The sequence below is a fragment of the Ammospiza caudacuta genome, chromosome 18 (genome assembly GCF_027887145.1).
Source record: "Ammospiza caudacuta isolate bAmmCau1 chromosome 18, bAmmCau1.pri, whole genome shotgun sequence".
In the NCBI taxonomy this organism is placed as follows: domain Eukaryota; kingdom Metazoa; phylum Chordata; class Aves; order Passeriformes; family Passerellidae; genus Ammospiza; species Ammospiza caudacuta.
Window position 1 is genome coordinate 11420795 of NC_080610.1, and position 22589 is coordinate 11443383.

Sequence of the window (22589 nt, forward strand, 5' to 3'; positions counted from 1 at the left end):
GCTGTGCCCACCGAGGGATTCCTCTGGAGCACAGGGAAAAGCCTCTGGCACACAGAGGATTTGGGGCAAACCCTCCGTCTGCGGCGGATGGATGCGGGAGCTGACAGGAGGATGCTGAGCATCCCTGACTCCCTGAGATTCCCGGGTTTGGGGGATTCACACCCAAACCCACAGCCAGGCAGGGCCAGGAGAACGGCAGGAGCCATGGAGTGCCCCATCAGGTGCCTGGAGTGCCCCTTCAAGTGCCCAGAGTGCCCCGTCAGGTGCCCAGAGTGCCCCATCAGGTGCCCAGAGTGTCCCGTCAGGTGCCCCTCACCTGTGCCCGCACAGCCGCGGTGGCACCGAGCGGCTGCCACGGCCATGTCCCGCTGCCTGAGGGGACCGAGCCCATCCGCCCCTGCCACCGCATCTGTCACTGCCACCGCCGTGCCACCGCACGGAGCCCCCCGGGCACGCAGGTGTGGCTGCGCTCCTCCACTGCCTTTGCCCGAGTTATGACAGGCATCCTCTAGCACCGCGACTGATAAATTAAAGCGTTGTTACTAATTAAAGCTTTCAAAGCCTAATAATGAATGCTATTATTCAGCTCGGAGGTGCCCCGACCAAGTGGGTAATCCTTCCCATCTGTGACATCTGCCCCAAAGCTCAGGGGACAACTTTGTCCCCGCAGCAGGATGTCACCCAGGACTGGGCTGAGCCCCAGAGCCCCCAGGTCACCTCCCTCACCCGGACACCGATGACACCAGCGCTGGGTGGCAGTGAGAGCATCCCGGCCCCCTCCCCATCCAGGAGCACGGCAGGGCAGGGCGAGCATCCCATCCCTCCAGCGGGATCCCTCCGCATGCCGCGCACGAAAGGGCAGAGCTGGGACTTTGAAACTCCAAGCTTTATTTTGTTGCTTCGGCAGCGCGGGCATCACACGGGGGGAGGCGGGAGGTGAGGCCGCAGGGGCACAGCGGCGGCGGCCGGGGGAACGCGTTTGCTCCGCTCCCCGCGCCCCGGCACGGGCCAGGGGCTTTAGTTGGTGGGGTGGTAGGCACCGCGCTGGTGCCACTGCATGTCCCGGATGCGCCTGACCGACTGGATCTGGGGGTGCTGAGCGCCGAAGTCCGAGCTGTCCTTGTAGTCCCCCTTTTCAAACAGGTACTGGTAGCCCCGGTAGCCAGGGTACTGGTATCCCACCCACCTGGAGAGGCAAACGAGGAGAGGGGGTCGTACAACACACGCACGCCAAGCATGGCCCGCGGGGATGCTCAGGGCCCTCCCCGGCCAGCCCCGGTACTCACGTTCCGCTCTGCACCCGCACGGACGAGACCTTCTCCTGGTAGCCGTGTGCGTGGAAGCTGGGCACATCGTCGTCTATGATTTCGATCTTCTTGCCGGTGAAGCTGGGGTTCTCGTAGAGCACGATCTTGTGCTCCTGGCTGTCCTGCAGCCGGGAGAGCAGAGAGCGGGGGCTCAGCGGCCGCCGGCCCCGCGGGGCTGGGCTGGGCAGGGGGGGCAGAGCCCAGGGCTGGGGGGAACCCGAGGCCAGGGCGGGCACAGTGCCGGGGGTGCTCGGCATCCATCCATCCATCCATCCATCCATCCATCCATCCATCCATCCATCCATCATCCATTCATCCATCCATGGGGCTCACAGAGCCGCTGCCTGCGGGCACTGCCAGACTTACCAGCAGACGTCCTCGGCTCTGGGCTCACCTGCCACCGCCCCCGTCCCCGCGCCCCCTCCGACCCCCCCACGGCTCCCCGGGCCCCGAGGGCTGGGGCGAGGGTGCGCAGGAGGGGGAGCTGCCCCTCCGCCCGCGGGGCTGGGGAGGGCGGGGGAAGGCTGGGGAACACTTCTGGCTGCAGACCTTGGTCTGGCGGGTGGGTAGTGGCTGTCTGGGTGCTCTCACCACTTTGATGGGTCTCAGGGAAGTGATGCTGTCGCTTCTCCGGCTGTTGGTCCAGGAGTCCCAGCGGGGGTACTCCCCCTTCTCAAACACAAACTGCTCCCCTTTGCAGCTTGCCTGCTCGTAGCCCACCCAGCTGCAAGAGAGCAGGGGACGCGCTTTAGAGGGGGCGGAGGAGCGGGGATCGGCCGGGATGAGCCCCAGCCGTGCCCCCTGCTCCCTGCAGGGACGGGAGAGGTGCCAGGCGGGGCTGCGGTGCCTCCGCCAGCTGTGGCATCTCAGGGCTTCCCGCTGGGGTGGCCACCCATCCTTAGTCCCTGGGCACTCACGGAATCACCTGTGAGAATCTACAAAATTAGAGGGTTTTGGGAAAGTCCCGTCCTGTTCGTGGTTTGTACACAGCCCCCGGCCGGCAATAATCACCCAAATGTGCCAGCTGGGGTTGTGCTCCCACCAGCTGTCCCTTTGTTCTGGGAACAGCACTGGGAAATCTCCAGGGGCTTTTCAGGGTCCTCCCTTGCCCGGAGAGCACCCACGGGGCCAGCAGGTGGGGAGAGGGCACAAACAGATCCCAGTCCCACCTGTGCCCGCACCCAAAGGGAGGGAAACCAAACTGGGGGTAACTCTGTGATCTCTGCCCATACCCACACCCCTCCACTCTCCTGTGCTGAGCGGGGCTCTCAGCCTGCCCAGGTGACAATGTCACCCCCTGTCACCCTCTGTGTCCCCTGCTCACCTGCCAGCACCGGGCACTCACTGGGCTGAGCTGGGCGAGCAGCTCGGCGGCGATGGGCGAGGGAAATCCGGGAAATCCGCGGTGAGATGAGGGTGTGGCAGCAACGGGGAGACCCCTCCCCATCCCTCCCCATCCCCATCCCTCCCACCGCCGCAGGGCCCCCACGTACGGTCCGGAGTGCACCAGGATGGAGCCCACTTTGTCCACGCCGGCTTCCTTCAGGTTGGGGCAGGCCCCGCTGAGCTCATGGCAGCGGCCCTGGAAGTTCTCCTGCTCGAAGATGGCAATCTGCAAGGGAGCAGCACCTCAGCACGGCTGTCACCTGCCCCTGCTGCCACTGTCCTGGTGTGCTGCATACACTATCAGACACCCAGCCACGGGGCAGCACACCTGCAGCAGCCCAGACCTCTCCCTCTCCCAAAACCGCGCCCCAGAGGCGTTTAAGGAGCCTGCAAGTGCAAACCATCCCCCTGAGGATGCAGGTCTCACTCAGGGGTGCCCAGGAGGCCCTGCTAGCTCTGCCCCAGTGCCCTGCTGCTCCTGGCAGAGGGATGGCCACGCTCACAGCGGGCATCAAACAGCTCAGGGGCTCGGGTTGTGCCTGGAGCGCCGCTGCCACCAGAGGGACACCAGAGGGACACGGCGACACCCGGGGACAGCCCCGGGGCCACCAGCCCAGCACAGATCTCAGGGGTCAGATCTGTTTGTGCAGCGGTTTGTGGGAGATCAACCCTTGATCTGTTCCCAGCCGCTCCACCTGCCCTGAGGGTGCGGGATGCCCAAAATTCCCATTCCCATCCCCGGGTCCTGCTGCAAAGGCTCAGCAGGGAGTGCTTGGCACCAGCTGTGTCTCTGGGTGTGATATGGGCATCCAGAGAGGCTGAGGGTGCCCTGGAACCCCTGCAGGGCTGGGCAGTGTCCCACTGACCTTGGAGCTGGCTTGTTGCTGCTTGGAGGCTGGCATTTGGTGCTCGGAAGCCATCATCAGCTGGGGTGTCTGCTGCCTTGGGAGGGAAGCTCAGCAGGTTAAAATCTGTTAAATTCCCTGCGAGGACATGCTGGGGACCCTGCTCAGAGTCCTGTGTCCATGCCCCCATCCATACCCTGCAGCTTGCCCAGGGAACAGGGTGGTGGGACCAGGATGGGCTCAGCCTGGGGGTGCCAGGGACAAACTCTGCTCAGGGCTGCTCAGCACCCCAAACCTCCCCAGCCTCAGGCAATGCTTCTTGGAACCTGCACAGGGAACTGTGAGCCCAGGCAATTCCTAAATCAGTCTCAGTGGGGCCCAGGCAATTCCTAAATCATTCCCAGTGGAGCCCAGGCAATTCCTAAATCATTCCCAGTGCAGCCCAGGCCCTGTGGCCGAGCTTTCCCTGCTGTCCCTGCCCAGCTGAGCATCCTGTGCCACGTGTGTGCTGGAAGGGGTGATGGAGAGAAGCACCCGGAGCCAGCCCCAGCCCCAGGAGCCTGTGCCGAGCCCTCCCAGCCCAGCCTGGCACTGCCACTCCCGGGAAGGAGCCCTGTCCTCAAGCCCAGAGGGACCCTCAGCATCTGAGCAGCTCCAAAAACTCATTCCTGACAAAAAGCAACGGAGCCGTGGCCGGGTGGGATGTCCTGCTTTGGGCTGCAGGGACAGGAGTGTCCCCAGGGGAAGGGACCCCGGCCCCGGGGGTCGGCAGGAGGCAAAATAAAGAACAATGAATAGCAAAGTCTTACCAGTTCTACCAGTACCCGCTTGAGCCAGTGACGGGCCGGGGCCGGGAGGTGGAATTTATACCGAGCCGCAGCAGAGAGGTGCCAAAACTATTTACAAAATAGTTAAAGCCCGATTCAAAGCGAGAATGCTGGATTAAACCCCAATGAAAACCAGGGTCAGCTGATCCGCCGCCGCCTTTGTCTGCCCGAGCACCAAGCCCGAGTTATTTCATTACCTGTCACATTCGAGTCACCCGCTTTGTCGGCTTGGTGGCGAGGAGATTTGGACTTTGCAAGCATCAGCCGAACGCGTGCCAAGAGCCGGGGCGGGCCGGGCCAACAAAGCCCCGCCAGCCCCGCTCGGGGCGCTGGGAGAGCCGATCCCCCCGCCAGCCCGGAGCCGCCAGCGGGGCTGCTGAGCTCGGCTCTTTCCATGCGAGATAAAACGCCCCAAAGCGCTGGGCAGCGTCTGGCTCTGCCCGTCTGCAGCAGCCCCGGGGCTGTGCCAGCAGCGGGGGCACCGCGGAGCCTCCCCGACCCCGGCCCGGAGCTCCGGGCATGGGCAGGGGATGGGGGGGATTTTCCTTGCACAGCTGCGAGGTCACCTTGGCCCCTCTGGCACTGAAACTGCATCACCTGGAGCTGCTGGGAACACTCTGGGGGCAGCACCCTGGGGCTGGGGTGCGCTCAAGTTTGGGTGTTGGGCTCCTTTGGAGTCCCTGAGAAACGCCCCAGGGTGTCTCGCTGATACCAGGACAAAGCTGAGGTCACAAAGGGCTCACACATCTCCATGGGATGTGGCTGGATGGGCAGCACAGGGCTGGGCAGGGGTGAGGGCAGCAGTGCATGCCCCCTATGCTGGCATTGTCCCAGCAGCTCAGCCAGGGGCTAAACAGGGCTGGGGGCTTCAGCAAAGGAGGTTTCACACAGAGGGGGGACACTGCTGCTGCTGTGCAGCACTCACAGCCCCCTTCACCCCACCCTTCATCTGCCCTGTCACCCCAGCAAGTGTCACCACCATGAACACACCCCACGCCTGCCCCTCACAGCGCCTCCCCAGGGTCCCACAGCAGGGGATGGGCTGTAGTCCCCCAGGATGGCTGCACAGGGTCACCCACAGGGTGCTGTCACCAGAGCCCACCCTGGCGGTGACATGTGTGGGGTCAATCCCCAGAATCTGCAGCTGCCCCAGCTCCAGGCGATGATGATGATCCAGGTCCAGAGCTGACCTTGCAGCTCTGCAAGGAACCCTTCAGGCCATGGACACGGTGAGGGGTGACCCAGAGTTTCCAGCATTCATTCCCAGCTCTGGAGTTCTCCTTTCTTGCCTGTGTCTCCTACTGCAGCCCCACAGATGGACCCAGCACGGCCCTCCCCATCTCCTGGGTTAATCCATTCAGTCAATCCTGAGCCCTGGACCCCCATGGCCCTGTCCCAGGTCCCAGTGCAGCCCTGCAGCCCCATCCCATCCCCTCAGCAGGGGCTGTCACAGTGCTCAGCACAGCCCCAAGGATCCCCTCCCTTGGATGGGGATAGCTCATCCCAGCCCTGGCCATGGCAGCCCCATGGATTGTTCTGGAAGCAGCTTCTGCCTCTGCACAGCCACCAACCCCTCTCCAAAAGGAAAAGCTCCTGGGGGGCTCCTCAGGGACCTGCACAAAGCCCTTGGATGGACTCAAGCCCATCTCCCATCTCTGCCCCAGCCCAGTGTTTCCCCAAGCATGGCCACAGTGCCCCTAGGAAGGGCAGTGCCAGCTCAGTGTCCCACCAGCACCCTGTGGCACCCCTGAATCCCCCACCTCTGTCCCAGCACAGCCCCCCCGTGTCAGAGCTCATTCCCGTGGGAGAAACCAGCCCAGGACTGTGGAAATCATCCCTGGGGACAGGCTGGAGCCCCTGCAGGACGCTGAGGCTGGGCACAGCCATCCATCCCACCACGGGATGAGCACAGGGCCTGGCAGCACCCAGGGATGGGCACTCCGCATCCCCCCGGCCCCCTCCCTGCCCTGGACCTGGCCAGCAGCCCTGGGAGCAGGCAGGGAATGCTGTGAAAAGGGACAGAGGCGCTGGAAAAACCCTGACACGGCAGCGCCGGGGGTTATCTTTGGAAAGCTGCAGCCTTTATGTAACACTGCAAACACTGGCACTGCCCGCTGTGCCCTGAGCGGGGTTTGCTGGGCACGGCCACATCCCCATCCCCATATCCCCATTCCCATCCACACCCCTCCATCCCCATCCCCATCCCTATCTCCATCCCCATCCCCATCCCACCCTCCCGCAGCCCCAGGACCAGGCAGGCCCCGCCGGCTCCAGCTCAGAGCTTTATTTTGGATTTTGCACAAAGAGAACACCACGGTCACGGCAGCAGCAGCAGCAGCGGGGGCAGCCCCGGCAGCTCGGGCTCCCTCAGCTGTTCTCGAAGCAGCCCCGCTGGTGCCACTGCTGGTCCCGCACGCGCCGCACCGACTGGATCAGGGGCTGGTTGGCGTCCCACTCGTTCCAGTGCCGGTACTCGCCCTTCTCAAAGACGTGCTGGCGGCCCCGGTAGCCGGGGTACTCGTAGCCCACCCACCTGTGGGGATCGGGGCAGGGCTCAGCAGTGCTCACACCACACCCACAGAGCACCCGGAGCAGAGGCAGTGCCCCCATCCCAGTGTCACCATTCCAGTGTCCCCATCTCTGTCTCAGTGTCCCCATTCCCATCCCAGTGCCCCCCTCCCCATCCCAGTGTCCCCATCTCTGTCTCAGTGTTCCCATCCCAGTGTCCCCATCCCAATGCCCCCACCCATGTCTCAGTGCCCCCATACCCATCCCAGTGTCCCTATCCCAGTGCCCCCATCCCCATCTCAGTGTCCCCATCCCAATGTCCCCATCCCTATCCCTGTGCCACCATCCCCACCCCAGTGTTCCCATCCCAATTCCTCATCCCCATCCCAGTACCCCCATTCCCATCCCAGTGTCTCCATGTCTGCCTGCCACAGCCAGGTGATGCTGCCCAAGACCACTCCTGTGCCACCAAGTGCCACCACACAGGCTGCAGTGCCCAGGTGAGAAATGCCACATGAGGGGATGGAGAATTCATGCAGAAGGAACCACAGCTCAGATGGCTGGTGGGTTAGGGCAAGGAGCCATCATCCAGCCCCAGGGACACTGCCATGGTTCCTGTTATTCCTTGTGGGCCAGGGAAAAGGTGGCAGCAGGGAGGGGACGAGGGACACGATGGGCATGAGCAGCACCATGGGCATGAGCAGTACCATGGCCCCTGCCACCACCCTGGGGGGACAAACCACAGTGCCCCGGGCAGGAGGCTGTCAGGGTGTCCCCTGTGTGCCCATCCTTACGTTCCATTCAGGGCCTTGACGCTGGCCACCCGGTCCTGGAAGCCGTGGGCCCACAGGCTGGGCACGTCGTCATCCACGATCTCCATCTTGCGCCCGGTGTAGCCCGCGTTCTCAAACAGGTGGATCTTGTGGTCAGCGCTGTCCTGGGGGAAAGGGCGGCTCAGGGGCTGTCCCCTGGCTGTCCCCAGCGCTGTGGCCACCCCACACAGCCCCACTCACAATCTGGAGGGGCCGGATGGACATCAGGCTGTCGCTGCTGTGGCTGTTGGACCACGAGTCCCAGCGGGGGTAGTCGCCCTTCTCCAGCACGAACTGCTCCCCAGCGTAGGCCTGGCGCTCGAAGCCCAGCCACCTGCAGGAGCCCAGGCTCAGGGGGATGCTCTCCCTGCCAGGCTCAGGGGGATGCTCTCCCTGCCACCCCCGGGGGCTGCTCCACCTCCCCCAGCCCAGACTTACGGGCCAGACTCCACCTGGATGGAGCCCACCTTCTCCATCTCCTTCTCGGTGATGTTGGGCAGCTCCTCTGTCAGCTCACACCTTTTCCCCTGGAAGTTCTCCAGCTCGTAGATGGTGATCTAAGGTGGGGAGAGACCCTGTCAGCCACCCCCAGGAAGTGGGGGCAGCAGTGATCAAAGGGCTCTGGCCTCCATCCTGACCATCCTGTGCCAATGTCACTCCTTGCCTGGCAGAGCTGGGTCCTGCCAGTGCCTCCGACAGAGCTCCAGCCAAGGGTGTGTGCTCCAGCACAAGCTGGAATTTTATCCATGATAGGCTGAAAACCAGCTCAAACACAGCACTGAAAACATGAAAGGTTTGGGCTAAGAGAATTCCTGAGCCATGGGCTGCCTCTCTTACCCCCAGCCTGGTCATTGCTCATTATCATTTCCTTATCATTGCTCCTTCCAGATCCAACCATGCCCGGCACAAGCTCTTCATTCAGTGTTTCTTTCTGAGCCCTGCCAGGTGCAGAGACCCCAGGCTGCCCTGCAGGATGGGCTGGAGCCAGTCTCAGCAGCAGACCATGGCATGGGGCAGGGTGCCCAGCACCACTCAGGGACCAGGAGGGTCAGTGGGTGACCAGGGATCCCCTGGCACTGCCCCAAAGGGGTCCCAGCTGCAACACCTCAGACTGGGACCAGGGCAGAGCCTCCAGCACACACATCACATAATGGGGGGCTCAAGGGACAGAGGTGACACCCAGGTTCCTCAGGAGCCTCTGTGCACCCCAAAGCAATCAACAGCCCCAGCTCCTGGCGCCCGCTCACACCTCCAGCCTTCCCTTATCCAGGAGCAGCTTTGTGAGAAGCTCTGCACCCACTGCACCCTCTCCAGCTCATTTACCTTCAACCAAACGAGCTGAATCCCATCCTACAAACACACCTGGGCAGGGCTGAGCTGAATCCCAACCTACAAACACACCTGGGGAGGGTGGAGCTGAATCCCAACCTACAAACACACCTGGGCAGGGCTGAGCTGAATCCCAACCTACAAACACACCTGGGGATGGCTGAGCTGAATCCCAACCAACAAACACACCTGGGGATGGCTGAGCTGAATCCCAACCTACAAACACACCTGGGCAGTTTCAGTGCCTGGGCCCACAGCTGATCCTGCTGTGCTGGGATGCTTCATCTCCTGATTAAACCCTGGGCAGCTGCACACCAGCCTGGCCAGCCACACAGGCAGGGAGCAGTGTCCCTCCTGCAGGCAGCAGCAGCAGCAGATCCCCAGCCCCAGCTGCTTCCCAACCTGCAGCCCCCCCAGGCTCAACACCAGAGCGTGGCCACCCATTGGTGCTGTGGGAGAGCTGGAGGCCACTCCTGACCCCAGAATTGCTTCCAGTCTGGCATCCCATGGCTCCACCCAGCATCCAGTTGTCCCCAGTACAGCCCAGTATACCTTATAGGTGCCTCCTCGCTCGCCAGCACCCTCCCCAGTCGCCATCTGCTCGGGGGGACTTTGCTGCTCAGTCATTGTGCCTGGAAAACCCAAATTGCAGCAGGTTAAGGCAGGAGGCACCAGGATTTACAGCTGGTAATGAAACAGAGGACGAAGCTGGCACAGAACAGGGTTAGCACAGAATGCATGAATCCCCAGGGATGTCCAAGCTCTGTTATGCATCCTCCTCTTCCTCCTGTACACAGGTCCCAAATCCTCACCCAGGCACCCACAGGACTGAACTGAGCCATGTCCCAAGGGACACAGAGCCTAGCTGCCACTAAACTCCCATCTCACAGCCCTGCCTTTGTTCCCAGCAGGAATTTCTCAGCTTCCAGCCGCTGACATCTTTCCCCACAACATAAACCTGACACTTCTCCCTTGCTCCAGCATCCTGGGGGACACCAAACCCAGCAGCTGGAGCTGCTGTGCTGGGGGCGATGGTGGTGAGAGCCCCCTCTTCACTCTCCAGGAACATCCACAAAACTCTGCTCCAACATTGGAACACGCCACGCCAACAAGGGGCTTAAGAGAAGAATAAAGGAGCTTGAAAACATCCTGAATCAAACCCTGCAGCTTCACTTCTCGCCAAACCCTGTCTGACTCAGACACACCAACTCTTTGTGGAGGCCCCTGTGCAGTCCCAGCAGTGCTACCTGTCCGTGTGGTTCCGCTGTGCCGGGCGGCGCGGCCGGCCCCGCTATTTATGGGGTTGCTTCTGTCCAGAGCAGCAGAATTCCCCGGGCCGGGCGCTGATGCAGCAGCTGCGTCCACGGAATTCCAGCCATGGGACCGCGGCTCAATAGCGGGCCATGGAAACGCCGCCGCGGCGATCGCTCCGGGCCAGCCCTCGCACGAGGGCCGCTCGCTTCGCTGCAGATTAACGGCCAAACTCACATCAGCACGTTCACGCTGCTTCTTGCCAGCTTCTCTGGAAAACTCTGCCGTCAGCAGTTCCCCAGGGAGGGTTTAAGCATGGAAACTGAGAGCAGCACGAAGCAAAATCCGGGCAAAATGGCCGCGTTTGTGAGGGCTCCGCGCAAGGTGGGACATCCAGGTTCCTCAGGAGCCTCAGTGCAATAAACAGCCCCAGCTCCTTGCACTCCTCTCCCACTGGCAGGTTCTGCTCACACCTCCAGCCTTCCCTGTCCAGGAGCAGTTTTGTGGGAAGCTCTGCACCCACTCCATCCTCTCCAACTGATTTACCTTCAACCAACCTACAAACACACTGGGGAGGGTTGAGCTGAATCCCATGCTACAAACACACCTGGGAAGGGTTGAGCTGAATCCCACCCTACAAACACACCTGGGGAGGGTTGAGCTGAATCCCACCCTACAAACACACCTGGGGAGGGTTGAGCTGAATCCCATCCTACAAACACACCTGGGAAGGGTTGAGCTGAATCCCACCCTACAAACACACTTGGGAAGGGTTGAGCTGAATCCCAACCTGCAAACACACCTGGGAAGGGTTGAGCTGAATCCCAACCTACAAACACACCTTGAGAGGGTTTAGCCTGGAAACTGATAGCAGTGCGAAGCAAAAACCAGGCAAATGACCCCATTTGTGAGGGCTCCATGCAAGATGTGATGCAGGGCCAGGGTTGGCTTTGGGAGGTCAGATGGAGCAGCTCAGCATTTTCAGAGTGGTGTTCTTGCTGTAACTTTGGCCCTAAGCAGGTTCTCTCCATTGAGTTCCTTTTCTTTCTCTGCCCCCAGTCTGGCTCCCTGCCTGGCATTTCCCAAGATCAGGCTGGGAACACATCCTGGGGTGTGATGAGGCATTTCTGGAGCCTGGCACAAGGGTTTGTCCATCTTCACAGGCACAGGGTGATGTAAGGCATCAAACTGGGAGCATTTCACACCAAACTGGGAGCATTTCACTCTGCTGGTAGCAGGCCTGACTCCCTCTTCACCTCTGAAAGTCCCTTCAGACCCAAACCATCCTGATTCCTCAGGGAACATTTTATTCAGCTGCACAGATCTCAATTTACTACAGCCCTTGCAGCTTTTTCTACCGGCTCGGAGTGTGGCTCATCTTGAAACCAAGAACTACCCATGAAATCTTAAATGAAATTGCCAGAAAAGGTTGAAGGTGAATTTCCTGGACCAGGCTGGACAAACTGAATGGGAGAGGAATGGAAACCTCTCCTGTTTTACTGGACTGAGGAGGAATGGATTCATTTCTGTCTCACCAAACGCAACATCAGCTGTCCTCAACAAATCAGAAACACAGAATTTCCTGTGCCAGTCCCTTCCTTCCCTGCAGCCTCATTCACCGAGCTCTGCCACAGCCTCAGGGTCCTGGATCTGCCTCTCCCAGCTCTCCACACTGACAAGGCAATTCCAAAAACATGACAGAAGGGGCACTGGAGCTCCTTGATGCCTCTCCCAAACAGACCTCAATTTCCTCTCACCGTCAGCCTCTTAAATCGCTTTGAAAAATGACTGCTGGAAAATAGATTTTTTTTGTTAATACCTGGCAAAGCTAAATTGGAACTGTAATGGTGCAGAACAAAACACAGCAGCCAGAATATCTTTATTCCCTAGGAAACACAAAATACAGGATTTCTATCACACTATGTGATTTCTATCTATTTATTGTGACCCAGACTGACAGACTCTATAGGGCTATGTGGAGCAACATAAAAGCCTAATCTCCACAAGAGCTTCTTCAAAATCAGATTTGATACCATTTTATTTAATATGGAATGAGAAAAAGCCATAAACCACCAGATCTTGGCTCGCCCTCTTCTCTGCCAATCCCGCCAGAAGAACCATAAATTATTTCAGATTATATTTTTGCAATACATTTATACTTGAGTGAACAGGAAAAGAGCCCACTACCAGCTGGGGAAGGATTTCCACCCTCTCCACTCCCAGGGTGAGCAGAACTAGGCCTGGACTCTGCAGCCCCTGCCAGAACACCCCAAATCCCTTTAAAGCTCCATGGAAGTGGTTTCATAGAATCACAGGATTATTTGGGTTGGAAGGGACCTCAAAGCTCAAATCATTCTGCCCCCCCAACCTTCCAGTAGACCATGTTGCTCCAAACCCTGTCCAACCAGGCCCCAAAAGCCTTCACCTCCTAAAAATCCATTTTTAAAAGGAATTGAAGCAATTAATACCTGTTTTTCCTTCTCAGCACTGGGCTGAAGGGATGGATCCAACACTTCCCTCACATGGCTGCAGCTGCTCTTGCCCCAGAGTCCTTCAGGGAGGTGCAGAGGGTGAGCACAGTTATGGTGACAGCTCTGGATTCCACTGGAATGGTTTGTTTCACCCCCAGAGCTGGCTTGGGGACAGCAGTGACAGCTCTGGGAACTCACCCCAGAGGTTCTGTACCTGGATACACCTCATGAGACAGAGCAGCACCCCAGAATTGCCCACATGCCCCTGAAACACACCATCCCTGCAGAAATCTGGGATTTGCTGCTCCAAACCTTCTACAGGCCACACTTTGTACTCCCAAATCCGCCCCACGTGCATTTCAGTTTGCAAACAAGGAACAGGGTGAAACAAACTTCTGTGGGAGTGGAAAGGGGATGGGTTAAGTCCTATGGAATAAAGTCTGGGGATGTCAAAGGTTGGAGAACCAAGCATGGCTCCTTTCTCTGCAGGAAGTGAAAGGCTCTGGTGGATGAGGAACAAACTGAAGATTCACAGATGTTAAAAAGGTGAATTTGCAAACAGAAAAATAAAAAGGGAGAAATCCACAACTGGGAATTCCAATAAAAAGCAATGGAGCAGCTGTGCAAGTCCCTGACAACACCTGGAGCAGGGATTGCTGGGGATCATGAGAGGAGGGCAGTCAGAAAGTGTTCCTGAATTCACAAAACACATCATCCCACTTTTAAACCCAATATTGATGTGGCTTTTTAAGCAAGGAGAAACAGCTGAGGAGCTGTGAGGGGAGAGATAAAGGAAATAACAGGGCCTCCATCACCTTCAGCATCACTTTTTGGACAAGAGCTGAACCTGCTCCAGGGCAGGATCCAGGAGTGGAGGAAGCAGCACATCTGAAGGAACCTCAGAGCTCACTTCCATCTCCAATAAACAGCAGGAAAAAGCACATGGCAACAAAAATGAAAGCACAAAAAAATTCCAAGAAGCGTTATTTGGAATTAAAATAGAATTATATAAAGTGTATTACAGTCTGTTCTATCATTTAAGAAGTAATAACATATTTATATATTTTTTATTACAGAGCGATAACCCGAAGAGAAGGAAGTTGATATTTAATCCATGTACAATATAAAGAAATAACAGAGCAGAAAAAACCACTTTCCCATTCAACAACATTCTAAAGATGCTCTTTAATTAGACATTTAAGCATTAAACATTTCTCAGTAGTAGGTTAAACTACTCAATACAGTAATTTCAGTGCATTGTCCAAGCAGATGTGGAAATGCAAACACATTCAAGGGCTGTGTGGAAACCTCGTGTCAATCCCCTCAGTTTCCTCAGCACAAACAGCTACAGAATTTCTGGCCTAGACCAAGAACCAGTAAATCCTCCAACTGCTGGGAACACAACACTGTCACCTGTGGAAGTGGAAAATGCAGCCTGTGGGGATGTTCCTGTGATTTCTGGACATGGGAGGCCCCACGTGATGTGAGCGAGAACAGCCACCATCATCCTCCTCACCTGCAGCTGCTGCTCAGGCTGCCCCAGGTGAGTGTCACACACCATGGAACCCTTGGGCGCTGCCACAGGAATACACCCCAAAAAACCACACCAAGAGTCACCTTTTCCACCACCACCTAAAGGAGAGGGAAGGGAATCTGTGCAAGGTTGTAAAAGGAGCTGGGCAATGGTGGTGGCTGCACCGACACGGCCCATCCCTAAATTCCATCAGAATCCTGGGCATCACTGCTCTGTGAGCAGCAGAGGGGCTGCCAAACTAACACTGGCAACAGCTCCCATGAGAAACAGGGCAAAGCAACAGGGGAAAGAGACTTTTACATCAGACAGACGTCTCCATCTCATCTCCAGGGAGCACAGGGAGCTGCCACCGGAATAAAACCCGGCAGCCAGAGATGTGCAGATGGGACTTGTCTCCTGCCATCCTGCTGCTATTTCATCCTGCTGCTACTTCCTGCAGACTGGGGCTGCAAATTCCCCCCTGTGACTCCTCCATGAGGTGAATTGGCACATGGTTTTGGCAGCTCCAAGCCTGACAGACACTGGCCTGGGCAGGCCCCACGGGAGCCGCGCTCCCGAAACGCTGATGGGGAAAAAAAGAAAAGACAAAAAGGAAAAGGAGCTGAAGTGCTGGTGCTTTATGGTTTATATCCAGAGGAGCCCCTCAGCAGGATGGGGGAGTGCAGCCCAAGCAGCTCTGCCAGGTGAGGAGAGCTCTCCACTCTCCTTTTCCCTCTTCCACGTTTTCCTGGTTGAGCCTGAGGAACACCTGGAGTCACCTCCCTCCCTGGCCTGCCACACTTTTAAAGGTTATTTACTGAAAGAGCACTTATCTGGGGCAAGAATCGAGCCTGTCCTCCACGGCCATGGTGGTTGGTGGTTCAGAATCAGTGTCCAGAGACAGGGAATATCTGAGAATTAGGGATACCCAAACACCCGTGTGGTCCAGGAGATCTCTACTCTGCTATCAGCACATCTTGCCAAAGGAAAGACAGGAAATCATCTGAGAAACTGAAGATCACATTTAGGTTATCCCACAAAATCAGCATAAAAATAAAAACTTAAACCTGGTATTTACAGATTAACAAATAAAAATATGAAGTGGGACTATCTGAACTGCTATTAAAGTGACATTCATCAATTAACTGGAACCCTGATATGAGTGTAACATCCTCCCTCTTCCCTTCCTTTTTTTGTTATAAAAACAGTATTTACATATTTTTACTTTTTTTTTTTTAAAGAGAACTGGTTGACATTATTGCTTGATCCTTTTTTAGGAAAGACATTCCAATGAAGCAATTATTCCACATGCTGACAAAACACAGAATATACCACTTCAAGAGTGACAAAAGTTAACATTTTCTTCATCTAAAAATTATCTCCATCTGCCAGGTCAGCAGATCACATGTAAATACAAGCCAATCAAAAATACATTTTACAAAAAATAATCAAGTTTCCTTTTTCAATATGGCAGTAAACATGATTTGTTCTTCCACTCTCACCTTCCACAAATTTCATTCTAAATAGGAGCTTACTATTTGTTCACCAAAAAAAAAAAAAAGGAAAAAAATTGATTAAAATTATTATTTTCATAAACAAACACAAAGCCCAGCCAGACACAACTCCCAGAGGTGAACACCTACAGAGTGTGTTCCACAGCAAGGGGATTTCCCTGGATCACAGCACTCCCAAATATCTCTGTTTTCCAAGATTTTCTGAAGAGCTAACTGTGACCCAGGGGGGTTCTCCTGGCAGGCAGCTCTGAAGTGCCACTGTCCCCCCGACCTCACAGACACAGCTTTGTATTTGACTATGAATTGAAGCAGCTTTTCTCCACAAAACAGGAAGGCACCATGCACAGAGCAGTTGAGGCAGGAAGCAAACAGCAGCAACATGACATGGGGGTTTAGGTTCAGATGAGTTAAGGCTTCTGTTAAACTTCTTTATCTTCTCCTAGTTAGAATCACTGTCTGGAAAGGAAAACAGAAGGAAGGGTGTGATATGGTCAGCTGGAACAGAAAAACCTTAAAATGTGTTTTCTGTTGTAGTGCCACCTTGGTTGTGTCTATTTAATGCATTAAAGAGCCACCCAGAACTGTGCTGAAACCACACAAAGTTTTCAAACTTTGGGAAATCCCTTTTTTATTATGGGCAGAGAATCAGTGGAACTGTGACTGGGAGTGGAGAGGCAGCAGTCCCTGACACCCCTGGTGCACAGGGCAGGGTAAGGGCAGTGCTGGTGGGGCCACAGTGGTGACACCAAGACATCAAAGGAAATGTGAGTTTGTCACTGCACACCTAGACCCAGCAAAGCCCCCCTTCCTACCCAAGTACCTTTTCAAACCTGATTCTCATAATGGCTCTGTCTCTTCTTTGATTTCAGCTCCTTTAGCCACTGAGGAGACTTTTCTTCTGACCTATGATATAAAAAAAAAAAAATACTCTTTATTCTTTCATTATGAAAACTCCTGACAGAAACAACAATAAAAAAAAAAGCAATGTACAGCTGGTTGCATTATTTTTTCCTTCCACCAAGAAGAGCTGGGATTCCCTCACCTGTCCTCCTTTTCCACACTGGAGGGCAGCACTCTGCTGCTGGGAGTGCCGAGCTGTGCTTTGGGGGATTTGAAGAGCTGAGCAGAGCCAGTGTCACCAGCGCTCTCAGACTCCTGTCTTTTCCTCAGCTGGGCCTAAAAATAAAAATAAACAAAGGGGTCTTTTTAAGCCAGCATCCAGGCTGTGTTTTTTTTTGGAATGCAGCACAGATTACTCCAGATTTATAAAAACAAAAATTTCCCTGAAATGAGTGAGGGGATTCCTTATAAACCACCTGCAGGTACTGAATTGGTGGGGATTCCTTATAAACCACCTGCAGGTACTGAATTGGTGGGGATTCCTTATAAACCACCTGCAGGTACTGAATTGGTGGGGATTCCTTATAAACCACCTGCAGGTACTGAATTGGTGGGGATTCCTTATAAACCACCTGCAGGTACTGAATTGGTGGGGATTCCTTATAAACCACCTGCAGGTACTGAACTGGTTCATCTCCCACCTACTGGGCTCTGCCTGAGCTCACCTTGAGAGCAGCATGATCCATCCCTGGGAACACAGGCATTCTCTGGGCTTGCACAGAAGATGACCTCGGAGTGTGCTGGATCTTGTCTTCCTCCTCAGAATCTTCCTGTTGCATAGTTTTCTTCTCTTCTAATTTATTGTTAATAAAAAAAAAAAAAAAAAAGGCAGAAGGGGAAACCATGAGCTGGCCTTTCATCTCTGCCTTGCCCAACATCTCTTCCTGCACTCGAGCAGGAATGAAGGGCAGTATTTAAAAAACACCTTTTACCAACTCCTGCCTTTGCACTCAAGCTGACCACAACCAATTACTGCAGGTAGCTGAGGGGTTACCTGTGGAATCTTTGAACATCCAGCCATTGTCTGACTCCTCTGTCAAGGAGAACCTGCTGTCCAGGTCCAGCCCTCTGCTCCTGCGCAGTGAGTGCGACGCGGGCGCCCGGCACCGGCGCTTCTTGCTCAGCTGCACCCGAGTCTTGAGAGCACTGGAGTCCAGGACATCCGTGTGCTGCACAAACACACACCTGGGAATGAGCCCCAGATCCTCCACACTGAAATCCCAACCCACCTGATTGCATCCACCAATTAAAATGGGTATTTGTGTGATTATTATTATTATTATTATTATTATTATTATTGTAGTCACTTAAAATCGTATTAGAGAGAGTGTACGATGAGGACATGGCACTTTGTGGCTAACTGGGTGTAATCCTCTGATCTCTCTAGGCTGTGGATACCTGAGTTGCATGAATAATTTGCACTTAATTAATATAAAAAATAACTGCAATAATCAGGAGTTTAATCAGGAGTTTAGTTCCTAGAGTGTTTTATGAACATAGGCCTTGCTAGGTGGGAGCAGCTGGAGGCAAATCCCAATATTCGGATCTAAAAAGAGCAACTACACCAAATTCCCTTGGAGAGCAGAGCTGCAGCTTCCCTGCCAGCCACGAACACTGAAAGCCACTCACCAGCAACAAGGACACTTCAAGTTTAGTGTCCCAGCATTCAGAAACCTTCTGTGATCAGTCACTTCCAACACATCCAATCAGCAGTAACATTTACAGAGCAAAATAAGGAGCTGTAATTTATTTACTTGCTTAAAGCAATGTGCTGTTACAGATTTGCCTGTAATCACCAAATATCCCTGAGCCTCCCCTTCTCCAGAAGATGTGGGTTTGCTCCTTTTTTCAAAAGATTTCAGGTCAGGAATAAACTACTTTTCACATAGCATTTGCCAGCTGCACTTAGAGCTATTAATGTTTTACAGAGACACCTTCAGTGGCCCAGGGACAAAAGAAAACCTTCTGGAAGTGCTAAAACACCATGTGCATGTGGCACTTGGGGACATGGTGGTGGTGGCCTTGGCAGTGCTGGGGGAACAGTTGGATTCAATGATTTTAGAGGGATTTTCCAAACTAAACAAAGTTTTTGCAGCAGTAGACATCATCAACTGTGTATGGCCAGAAACTGCTGGTCTCACACCAACTGCAAGATTCTTCAATATAAAAAAAAAAATCCTTTAAAATGCAACTGTGAGCTACTGTGGAAAGAAACCAATTGTAAATAAGAAAAATATTAGTGAAAGTCCTTACAGCCTTAAATCTGCATGGCTGACAGCAGAGCAGTCACTGACTGTTTGTGTTATTTAATTATGCTTCCAATATTCATCCCTGGAAGTGTCCAAGGCCAGGCTGGATGGGGCTTGGAGAAAATCTGGTCTAGTGGAAGGTGTGGATGGGGGTGGAATTGGATGAGCTTTAAGATCCCTTCCAACCCAAACCAGTCTGGGATTCCATGATTGATTATCCAAGGCCAGCAGCTTTGTGGAATCTCTCAGAACCTAAACACCACAGAGACTTAGAAGAACTCCATAGTTTTGATCCTAAACTTTTTAGGCAGGAAAGCAGCTGGGAAAATTCAGAGTGGGAAAGGGAGGGGCAGATCTGGTCGCAAAGTTTCCAGAAGGAACTGGGGAGAGCTTAACCGAGGAAACACACGATGGCAACTCACATCAATGAAGGAGAAATAACTCTTGTCCTCAGGCAGCGCGTCCCCTGCAGGAGGCACATCAGTGCCATCAGTGGAGTCCATGTCCGTGCTGGAACGGTCCAGGCTGGTGCTCCTTTGCTCTTTGGAGAAGTCATGGTGCTCGGGCAGGGAGGGAGGCTCTGCCTGCGAGGACAGCGAGGACGGGTGGCTGCCCGCGGGCGGCTTCCGCCCCGACGCCACCTCATTGTCCAGGGAGGGGGATTCTCCCACAAAGCTGCAAGTGAGCAAACGGAATCTGTGTGAGTTCAGGGCAAACAGAGACCTGCAGGGCCAGGCTGGATCACACGTGGTCAGCAGGGGTTAAAGGAAAGTGGAACAGAAAGTCGGAGTGGATCCCTTCTGCTGGCACAGCCCTTGTCACAGACATGTTGTATGAAAAATCCTTTCCTTAGGATTTCTTCTCTTGAGAAGCTGGGAGGCCTCAGGAACAAAATGTAAACAATGGTTATCTGCTGCTGTGGAATGCAACAGGTGCATCTGCGATTGGTCTCATGTGGTTGTTTCTAATTAATGGCCAATCAGCTGTCCGGACTGTCTCGGTCAGTCACAAGCCTTTGTTATTGTTCCTTCTTTTTCTATTCTTAGCCAGCCTTCTGAAGAAATCCTTTCTTCTATTCTTTTAGTATAATTCTAATATAATATAGATCATAAAATAATAAATCAAGCCTTCTGAAACACGGAGCCAACATTGTCATCTCTTCCCTCATCCTCAGACCCCTGTTAACACCACCACAAGCCCTCACCCCTTAGATTCATGGTGTGCTGGGGATTGGGGTGGATTCTACCCAGCTACAGGATTTTTCCCTTCAGGAAGCTGGAGCTGAAGAGAGTTGGGCACCAGGTGGCAGCCTAAGGCAGGGCTCCATGGGCAGAGCTGCTCCTGCCTCACAAACAGTGCAGCAGCACCTGCTCCCCACTGCTGGGATGCTCCCAGTGTGTTCCTAAAATTCCTCCCGTGGCCTGGACTGACAGGAATGAGCTGCAGGGTCAGGACTGAAAGCTGGACACTGTTGTGTCTGCCTTTCCTTGAAATACTGTCAGTAAAAATTGGGCCGTCTTGCTTCTAACTCCAGTTTGAAAAAAACCAAAGCTTAAAGGATTTAGCTCTGATTTTATTTTCTTCTCCTCTTGACAGAAGTCTTTTGCCACTAAGCAGCATTTCTTGGGCACATACCTAGGAAAACTGTTCTAAACCTAAAAAACCCCCATATACATATCAACATATGCACATATTTAAAACAATAAACCTCAGTATTTGGTACAGCAATCCCAGGAGAAAACCACTCAGGAGTTCCCGGCTGGATAACAGCATTCCATCAGCACCAGCACACGGTACAATGTCCAGTCTGACAGAGCAGACACTGCCCAGAGGGTTTCCAGCACACAAGCAGAGGGAATGCTGCCTCCCTCCCTCACCAGTGGGCCCCAGGATAATTAAGAATGGCACTAATGAGCTCTGGGGGAAAGTTTTTTGTCTAGGGTTTTTGCTTCAAGTGACATTTGGTATCTGCAGCATTAGGCTTTAGAGCCATTGCAACATGGAAGAATGGAGAGAGGAGGGACAATCTGCAGGACCTTTCATGGAAATTAAAGTGTGTGTTGAAAGGATTCTGTTGGATTTGCACATCTCCAAAAAGTCTCTTTCTTCCCTGCTACACCCCAGGGCTGCAGCTGATACAATTCACTGAGGTTTTTAAAACTGAAATATCTGAGAGCAAGATGTGATAGAAATCCAGCTGAATTAGCACTGATTGGTAGTTCCTCATTCTCAAACCTTCCCAATGGATTTTCCTTTGGAGTTTCTGCACAATTACAGCCCCATCCACCAACCCCTGTGGCACAGCTCATCCCCAAATGTGGGAGGGATTCCTGGAGCCCAAACCCAGTTATGTGCAGTGGATTCTTTCCAGTGAACAGCTAATTAGGGGGAAAATTCCCTTCAGAGAAATGAAACTGAAAACATATTTTCAGTTCTCATTACTGAGATATATCATGCACCTCTGTCTATTACTTCATTAAGATTTTAGGGTTTGTGAGCATATCCATGAGCTGCCCCTGATGCTCCACAGGTATATTTACAGACACTTCTCTGAGAAATCATCCCTCACATGGAGCACACAAACCCAGCAGGATGGTTATCACAATGGAAAATAAACTGACAGCAATCCTCCCTTCCAACTGCAATTAAATTTAATTAGTTTTAGCAAGACAGTGTATAGAGGCCATAAAAAGGTGTCTGTGAAATGAGGAATCAGAATTGATCTAAAATCAATTCCTTTCCTGTAAAAAACAATAATTTTCCTTATGACGATTGTTCTAACATAAAAGAGTTTTGTACAGCGCCAATTTGGGGAAGTTTATTCAAGCACTTGAGAAAAATGAAAATAAATTTTTTTAGATAAACGAAGAAAAATCCAATTAATGCCTCCAAATGGGAGGAGATGCTTTCATCCCTGTCCATCCCAAGGAGTTACTGGCCAAAGCCCACTGGAGGAGCTCCTTATGCTAATTCCAGCAGTGACTCAGTTCTAGAGCAAAATACCCCTTCCTTCACCTTCCAAAAGCTCATCTAGGAAAAGGACAGTGTTCATCCTGTTGCCTTTTGATTTCAGAATTCCCTTCCTCTCCCAGAGAAGCAGTGGAGCCACCACCCCTAGAAGTGTCCAAATGCAAAGGTGGCACTGCCTGGTTTAAAGGCCACAGAGGGATTCAGGTGAAGGCTGGACTCAGATCTTGGGAGTCTTTTCCAACCTTAAGGACTCTGATTCCATGAAGATGAGGTCATTCACTCCTAAAATAATCCCTGCATGGCTGCAATAGTGGGAAATGCCCCGGGCTGGAGGTTCCCCCTGCACAGCAGGAGGCTGTGACACCCTTTGGTCCCTGCAGGATGTGACACCGTGGGACTGGCAGTGGAAACACTCCCAGGGAAGGCAGCCAGGCCAAAACAGGAAAACTGAACCAGCAACATCTCCTGAGAGCTCCTGCCTCCAGCTGGGGTGAGCAGGAGGCACCCAAGGCAGAGCCCTGCTCAGAGCACCCACAGCAACGTGAGGAGAATGTCTGCACTGCTCCTGGTAGGCTCTTAATCCAAAACAAACTGCAGACAAAATGCACGTTCAATACATTCCAGGAAGACTTCCATTACTTAGAAGTACATTAATCTCATTTCTCTTCAAGTGCCTGAATTAATACAGCAGTAATTCCCCTGCAATG

The 22589-nt window shown here is 53.9% G+C and overlaps 3 protein-coding genes across 8 annotated transcripts in view; all 3 read right to left on the reverse strand.

Moving 5' to 3' along the window:
* Positions 1 to 1017: 1017 nt before the first annotated feature.
* Positions 1018 to 3613, reverse strand: CRYBB2 (crystallin beta B2). The gene is made up of 5 exons (XM_058816854.1): positions 3560 to 3613; positions 2801 to 2919; positions 1899 to 2031; positions 1287 to 1429; positions 1018 to 1186 (listed from the first exon to the last, which is right to left on the reverse strand). Exons 1-5 carry the CDS (start codon positions 3611 to 3613, stop codon positions 1018 to 1020), a joined length of 618 nt encoding a protein of 205 aa, XP_058672837.1.
* A 3048-nt stretch (positions 3614 to 6661) lies between these two features.
* On the reverse strand, positions 6662 to 13304 carry CRYBB3 (crystallin beta B3). The gene is made up of 7 exons (XM_058816709.1): positions 10990 to 13304; positions 10262 to 10872; positions 9567 to 9646; positions 8124 to 8242; positions 7887 to 8019; positions 7668 to 7810; positions 6662 to 6898 (listed from the first exon to the last, which is right to left on the reverse strand). The coding sequence occupies exons 3-7, from the start codon at positions 9639 to 9641 to the stop codon at positions 6733 to 6735; spliced, it is 636 nt and encodes a 211-aa protein (XP_058672692.1). The 5' UTR covers positions 9642 to 9646; positions 10262 to 10872; positions 10990 to 13304; the 3' UTR covers positions 6662 to 6732.
* Positions 13305 to 13719: 415 nt separating this feature from the next.
* KIAA1671 (KIAA1671 ortholog) overlaps positions 13720 to 22589 on the reverse strand; it is a 46161-nt gene continuing 37291 nt past the window's right edge. For 5 of the 6 annotated variants that reach the window (XM_058816997.1, XM_058817001.1, XM_058816999.1 and 2 more), the window contains 6 exons: positions 19335 to 19587; positions 17658 to 17832; positions 17329 to 17456; positions 16806 to 16939; positions 16584 to 16666; positions 13720 to 16219 (listed from right to left, as the gene is read on the reverse strand). In XM_058816997.1, the coding sequence (XP_058672980.1) occupies positions 16588 to 16666; positions 16806 to 16939; positions 17329 to 17456; positions 17658 to 17832; positions 19335 to 19587 (769 nt within the window). In that variant the 3' untranslated portion in view covers positions 13720 to 16219; positions 16584 to 16587. The remainder of the gene's footprint in view (positions 16220 to 16583; positions 16667 to 16805; positions 16940 to 17328; positions 17457 to 17657; positions 17833 to 19334; positions 19588 to 22589) is intronic. The other variant, XM_058816998.1, reaches the window with a different exon arrangement.

Coding starts and splice junctions, on each gene's coding strand:
- CRYBB3 (XM_058816709.1), bottom strand. CDS start 9,641: ATGACTGAGCAGCAAAGTCCCCCCGAGCAGATGGCGACTGGGGAGGGT. Junction 8,243..9,566: donor AGCGAGGAGGCACCTATAAG/GTATACTGGGCT, acceptor TCCCCACCTTAG/ATCACCATCTACGAGCTGGA. Junction 8,020..8,123: donor ATCCAGGTGGAGTCTGGCCC/GTAAGTCTGGGC, acceptor GGGCTCCTGCAG/GTGGCTGGGCTTCGAGCGCC.
- CRYBB2 (XM_058816854.1), bottom strand. CDS start 3,613: ATGGCTTCCGAGCACCAAATGCCAGCCTCCAAGCAGCAACAAGCCAGC. Junction 2,032..2,800: donor ATCCTGGTGCACTCCGGACC/GTACGTGGGGGC, acceptor GCTCTCTTGCAG/CTGGGTGGGCTACGAGCAGG. Junction 1,430..1,898: donor CCCTGAGACCCATCAAAGTG/GTGAGAGCACCC, acceptor TCCCGGCTGCAG/GACAGCCAGGAGCACAAGAT.